This window comes from Poecilia mexicana, unplaced genomic scaffold (genome assembly GCF_051168715.1).
Source record: "Poecilia mexicana isolate PSO_F unplaced genomic scaffold, ASM5116871v1 scaffold_20, whole genome shotgun sequence".
Taxonomy (NCBI): Eukaryota; Metazoa; Chordata; class Actinopteri; order Cyprinodontiformes; family Poeciliidae; genus Poecilia; species Poecilia mexicana.
This window is the reverse complement of record NW_028263389.1, coordinates 1,096,299-1,102,936: the sequence shown is the minus strand read 5'-3', so window position 1 is coordinate 1,102,936 and position 6,638 is coordinate 1,096,299. Positions and strand designations below refer to the sequence as shown.

At 40.4% G+C, this 6,638-nt stretch overlaps 1 protein-coding gene across 1 annotated transcript; it reads right to left on the bottom strand.

Annotated features, from left to right (window-relative positions):
* Positions 1 to 1,155: 1,155 nt before the first annotated feature.
* On the bottom strand, positions 1,156 to 6,314 carry LOC106932006 (serine/threonine-protein kinase pim-2-like). The gene is made up of 7 exons (XM_088001611.1): positions 6,044 to 6,314; positions 5,831 to 5,959; positions 5,616 to 5,710; positions 4,656 to 5,006; positions 3,622 to 3,799; positions 3,356 to 3,526; positions 1,156 to 3,244 (listed from the first exon to the last, which is right to left on the bottom strand). Exons 1-7 carry the CDS (start codon positions 6,312 to 6,314, stop codon positions 3,153 to 3,155), a joined length of 1,287 nt encoding a protein of 428 aa, XP_087857737.1. The 3' UTR covers positions 1,156 to 3,152.
* Between the last annotated feature and the right edge of the window lie 324 nt (positions 6,315 to 6,638).

The following is a 6,638-nucleotide window of genomic DNA, read 5'->3' as shown; positions in this document are numbered from 1 at the left end:
GCATTTGCAGCGAGCCACAGCCACGTGAGAATCCTCTCAGAAGAGCCATAAACAGTTTCTGTTTACGGGAATGATTGCCAAATAAACTCATCCTTATCCCCTCTCCTCCATCTCTCTCTCTTTCTCTCTGCATGGAGGCTTTGCTCACAAGAAGCAAAAACATCAAAGCAAAGTCAGTCATGTGATTGGCTCTGAAGTGCTCATCATACACTTCTCCTTTCAGCCCCCTCCATGTGGAGCGCATGTTATTCCTCCCAGTGTGGGGCGAGCGCAGGCAGCGTGCGCCTGCTAACTGATGCAGTGTGTTTGCTTTAGTTAATTGGATTCTGAAGTAACCATTGCTCACTCCAGAGGCCGTAATGAATTCTTTTCCTCTGTGATTACAGTGTAATCATAATGCACAATCTCACTTAAATTACTGCAGGAGTGACCATGAACAGTGGCAAGTCTGCTGCACTGTGCACACAGTAGAAGCAAATAAACCGAGGCGTTGCTCCGTTTAAACCCAGAAGTGGGGAAGTTAGACCATGGTTTCTGTCACCAGACTTCAGGAAGCAAATGGAAGCCGGAAAGAGACATCCTAGAATGAGAAAAATAATATATTTTCGGATTCTAAGGGTAAATTTGTGAAGATTAAACTACCAGGTTCTCATGAATTCAAGGTGCAATATTATGTAAAATGTACCTTTTTAACTTTGCATCATGTTATTTTGACATTCTGTCATCAAAAACATATCTGAAATGTTGCTTTGATTCTTTCATGCATGCTTGAGAAATTCTTTAATCTCCATGGCAACCATTCAGTTGCACGAAACACCTTGGTGGTAGCATCGCCTCCTCTGAGCTGCAGTTTCCAAGCTTCCGAGTTACAAAATGGCATTATGTGGCTGGAAAACACATAATACTGCCCCATTAAGATTAAGGCAATTTATTAGGAATCCAGTTTGTGTGCTTGTGTGAATATTGGTTGTGACTTGCAATGGCGATCACCTGCCAGGGTATTTAAACAGGGGTACAAAGCAAAATCAACATTTTTGAGCTTTATATCATTTTGTAATGTTATTCCCTTATCAAAAACATACCTGGAATGTCAATTTGACTTTGTCATGTTGGAGAAATTCTTGAATGTTCAGTGGGAACCATTCAGCTGTGGCTTAATGCCTGCTTACACAAAACTCCACCTATTTCTTCAAAGCTCAGCCTTGATGATGCAAGGCTGACTCCAGTGGATGTTCATCATCTCTACAGCTTTACTTCATCCAAGTATTTGAATCGCTCTTGGTGTGACCCCCCCCCCTATACTGAAGGTATGTTGCCACAAGTGACCACGCCAAAGGTCAAAGTCCCAGGCAACTCAGAGCTCATGATCATGGGGGTAACTCAAACCCCTCCACCACGTTAAGGTGGCGATTCTACGGAGGGGAGGAAACCAGCAGACCGCATCAAAGCTTCACTTTAATGCAATCCCCCGTCTTGAGCAAGCACAGGGCGACAGTGGAGAGAAAATCCCTTTTTACCAGGACAAAACTCTGGCAGAACCAGGCTCAGGACGGGCAGCTGTCTGCCTCGACTGGCTGGGGTTGGAGAGGACAGGAAAGAGAGACACACACAGGAACACTGGGTAGGAAGATCTGAAGTCTGAAAAAAAACAAAACATTGAGAGGTCAACAATGGTGACAACAAATATGACAAACAAGCAAAAAGAAAGGAGAAACTACCTTTTTTTTCTATAAATATACACATAAATATATATTCAACCATTAAAACCTACCTACATAAGTGCATATACACAAATACTGTATTAGAAAAATATGTGAATGTGTGTGTCGGCACAGCATACCGGGTAAAATCTCAGTTTCAAATATATTTATAGAAAAAAAAATTCAGACAGGCATTTACTTTGGCATTTACATATTTCTATTAAAAAATATATATATTAATATATGAGGAGGTAATAAATAGAGGTATAGGCAAAATAAAAATAGACGAGTAAAATAACAAAAGAAATCCCACAAACAAATGGTGAGCGCAACTTTGAGACCTACAAAATGTCCCCACGAGCAACGCAACCTGGCCCACAGAACAGCAACCAGCAACAGCAACACAGACAAAATGAGCTGAAATTAAATGAAAACCAAACCAAACTAAACCAAAGCCATCAAACCCACACAGGTGTCACCAAATGAAAATTATCACTTAACCACAGAACCACAATAACTCAGCCCTCAAAAGACGAAGATTACTACGGAAAACAAGACCACTAGAACTCACTCAGAGTCAACGAGAAAGGGAAGACACCACGAAATTACAGCAGGAATGAGAGGCTTAATATTCGTCCATTTTCCATCCCAGCTGAATCCTGTTGAAGATCACAGAAAGGGGCAATGGCTGAAAAATGTGGGAAATATTTTGACAATCAAGCCGCCTATGGGAACCGAGTCACAGCTAAGCATGACATATATTCTCCAAGTAGCTCAACATGGATGTTTTTGAACCGGGAAAATAAACAAAAATCACAATAAAAATCAACATTTTTTTTCTAAAAATAGATAATTTCTTGACTAGAGAACTAAAGGAAATCAAAGAACCCCAAAATCTCAAACCCATAAAGTGGATTTGAGATTTCAGCCAAAGGACAAAAACAAACCCTTCAGAGAAAAGCCACAAATCTCTAATTAACCATATTAATATTGTTCTGATTGGAGGTTTTGATTAGATAATCAAACCGGAGCACCCGGAGAAAAAACAAAAATAACCTATTAAAATAAAAAGGATGATTTATGAATGAAAGGAAAGTAAAGAAGGAAATATGAAAACCTGGAAAAGTCAACAAATATCAAAATAAGCTTCTAAATGTCAACGATGCTAAAAAAAAAAAAAAAAAAAAGAAAATATGATTTCAAGAATAGAGGAGAAATTCAAAGGAAACGGGAAAACCCAGGAACAAACTGATAGATCTCAATGGAAGTTGTTTCAAGTAGAAGAGAAAACTGAAGGAAACCAGAGCGCAAGAGAAAAGACCAAAGTTGAAAAGAATGCTAGAAAAAGTAAAAATGTATAAGTGCAATGAGTGGGTGTACATATGTGTGTGTGGTGTACACGTGTGTGTGTGTGTGTGTACATGTGTGCGTGTGTGTGTGTGTGTGTGCAGTCTACGAAAACCACGGGTGGTTCAGCAGCTGCTCCAGTGTGGGACGCTCCTCAGGGTCAACCCTCAGACACTTTGTCAGAACATCCTGGCAGTCTGGAGGGTCAGAGGTCAAACAGCAACAATGAACAGAGCCAGAGGAACAAAACAAAACGACACAGAACAGATTTTTTGGCACTGTTAGCTATGCTGATAAGTTTGTCTCACTCTTGGAGAGCTTTTTACTGATCTTCAGCTTGTTTGAAAGGAAGTTTGAAGTCTGGAACAGATGCCTGTGGACTATTTCATACAGGACCACGCCCAGCTGCCACACAGTTGTAGGTCCAGCCCTGTAGTTAGTGTTAATGTACCAGTCCAGTGGGAAGTGATCAGGAGTACCTTAAATATGTGTAGGAATAAGACTACCGGTAAAATGACAAATGACAACTGCATTACTGAATGAGAAAGGACCAGGTTCTACAGTCCAATCATACCACAGAAAAGTTCATGTTCTCGTCTGTCGTCAAAGCAGCTTAAACCGAAGTCTATCAGATAGACTTGTAGGCCTTCTGCAGTGGTCTTAATCAGGATATTTTCCACCTTAATGTCCCTATGGAAGATGTTTGCATTCTGAAGGTAGAGCGCTGCTTCCACTAGCTGTTTCAGTATGATCTAAAGGAAAAACATTGCATGGTCAAGAACAGCAGCGATACAGGTGACGTTAAGAACTGTACTGCCTGGCAAAAGTCTCCATCTCTGTCTTACGCTTTTCAAATGCAGCTACGTTACAAACACAAACTTCAATGTATGATATTAGGAGCTACAATATCTCTTCAATTACAGTAGGAAGTCTTCTGGGGTAAGTTTAGACTTTGCATGTATAACGACTGAAAGCTTTGGTCAAACTTTTTGAAAAATCTTAAGGTAAGTCATAAGATAAAGAGTGTCTTTAGACACATTTTAGCCTTCCTATCCATTTGGTGAGTGGATTGTGACTCTGGCTTTTGGTTGCTGTCATGCTGGAAGAAAAAACTGACAGATCTTGTTAGGCCTGTCAGTATAGGCGGACCTTCACATCTTACTAGGTTTGCAGGTATTCCATATGTTTTGCACTTTCAGGTGATGGACCAAAATTGTCCTTGAAAGATTTCCAAATTTTATTGTTTTATGCCCCAACCCTGCTTTAAACTTTTTTGTACAGAATGCAATGTTTTTTAGTGGAATAGTGTAGGAAGGCAATGGCCAAGATAATGTTGGACAGTTTTTAGAAAATGTTTTTGTAAAAAAAAAAAAAAAAAAAACTTACATAATTAATTTTATTTCTGAAATATGGCATGTTGTGCTTTGTGTTGGCGTATTATATAAAATGTGAATAAAATGTATTGAACCTGAACACATGTGACATGTCTTGCGTGATATTACTCTATACTGTATTTTATAGCCCTGACTGTAATAAATTAAGTGTGAAAAACAAAACAATGAAAGCAGCACATTTGACAAAATCTCTAAAACTCATCCAGCAGCTTACCTTTGCCTTCTTGTCCTTAAGGCAACCGTTGTGCTCCATAAGGTAGTCTGACAGGTTGTCAGAAGGCATGGGCCTTTCCATCACAATGATCAGGTGTTCGTCCAGATCGTACCAGTCCAGCAGGGTCACGAAGGCTGACTGCCACAGTGCACTGCTTAGGTTCCTCATTTCTAGCATGACAGCCACCTCCATGGGCAGCTCCCTGCCGTTCTCATCCTGAAACATCCAGACAAACAGGAGAAACCCACAATGCATCTGGAATCCACGAAGAAGAAACACTGCTAGATGTTGTTGCTCACTTACCTTATGTTTGATGACCACGTTGTCTTTTGGGATGCGCTTGATAGCCACCTATAAGATAGAAACAAGACTTTGGTTAGCATGTTAGGGAGACAATGTCCTTTAAGACAGGGGTCCCCAAACTTTTTCCTGCGAGGGCCACATAACTGTTCCCTTTTGTGGTCGGGGGCCGGTCTTAGTTTTTCGAGAAAGAAACCATAGAAAACTTTTGTTGATGGGGTGGGGGGGAGGAGTGAAGCGGGGGGCGGGGGGGTGCTGGATTACTACCGACGACATATTTGCGTTTGTAGATAGATTTTTACCCAGAATGCAAATGGAAAAAAAAACGTGAGCGAAACGATGACTGGTACTGACTAGTATATATTCCATTGAGGGAAACTAAATGTCATATCTGCTCAAGAGCCCCCCTGGTGGTTGAAGAAAAATCCACATATATATGAAAAAAAACACTGAATGCCGGACCAAATGAGGAGGCGGGCCGTAGTTTGGGGACCCTTGCTTTAAGAGATGCAGTATTTTGTACTTTCTAATGTTAGATTCTGTAAGGTTGTTATCAGTGGTAGTTCTCTGACCCTTAACTAAAAAAAAACAATAAAGTGACTTAAGTGAATGTGTGTGTGGGACGGGGAGAGTTGTGGGGGAGTGGATCATAACCCTTACAGGTAATTTATCCTCTACCCGATATCCAGAAAACACAAATCCAAAGCCTCCTTCTCCCAGTTGATCCAGCTCGATATATTTTTCAAGGAAGTCACCTAAACATACAAACACATGTTCAAATATCACAAAGCATCAAAATAAAACACTAATGTTATCTCAGTGCTAATTATGGAAATTTTGTCTCATGAATGCTTATGTTACAAATCTATCACTACTCTGATCTCTTTGGGAATCGACTCCGTCTTCATCCATCTCCATTATTTCTGTCTTCTGCCTCCTCAGTTTCCTCTTCCTTAAACCTCCTACTCCTGTGCCGCAAAGTGCCGAACTGAGGCTGCTTGACTCTAACAATGAGATGAAGCAGGAACAATGTGACATATTAATATTCCATTATCATAAAAAATGTGTGAGTCCCAACACAAGTCAACCTGAGCTGATGTCCAAGGAGGATGGAGGCTCTTTGGGTAGGACCCGCTGCAGGAGTCCCCTCTTTTTCTTCTTGGCCGGTGGTGAAGATTCCTCTGCCTCCTTTGTGGTCTTACTCCTCAGTCTCCTCTTGGTTCTGATCAGGTCCTGGCAGCTTGTGGAGGCTCCAGCCAACTGAGAGACCATGATCCGTCTTCTGGAGGTCTCATCTGCAGCTTTTTTCCTTTTCCTTGGTCTGCTGTACTCAGCAGACACTGTGCTTGGTGGCGTCATGCTGCTATTGCCCTCTAAAGTGAGAGAGTTCAATCATTCAATCATTTATATATATATATATATATATATATATATATATATATATATATATATATATATATATATATATATATATATATATCAGTGACGTGCGGTCAGGGGAGGCAGGTGAGGCAGAGCCTCCCCTGTCATCATGGAAAAATAATATATAATAATAAAACCATTTATATTGCTATTTTCACCCTGTGGTTTGTACTATAAAGTATCTATTTTTTACTTAGCTTAACCAATTCTGATTATTTTTGTCTTCAAAACCGCTGGATTTTCGCATGTTCCCATTCAAAT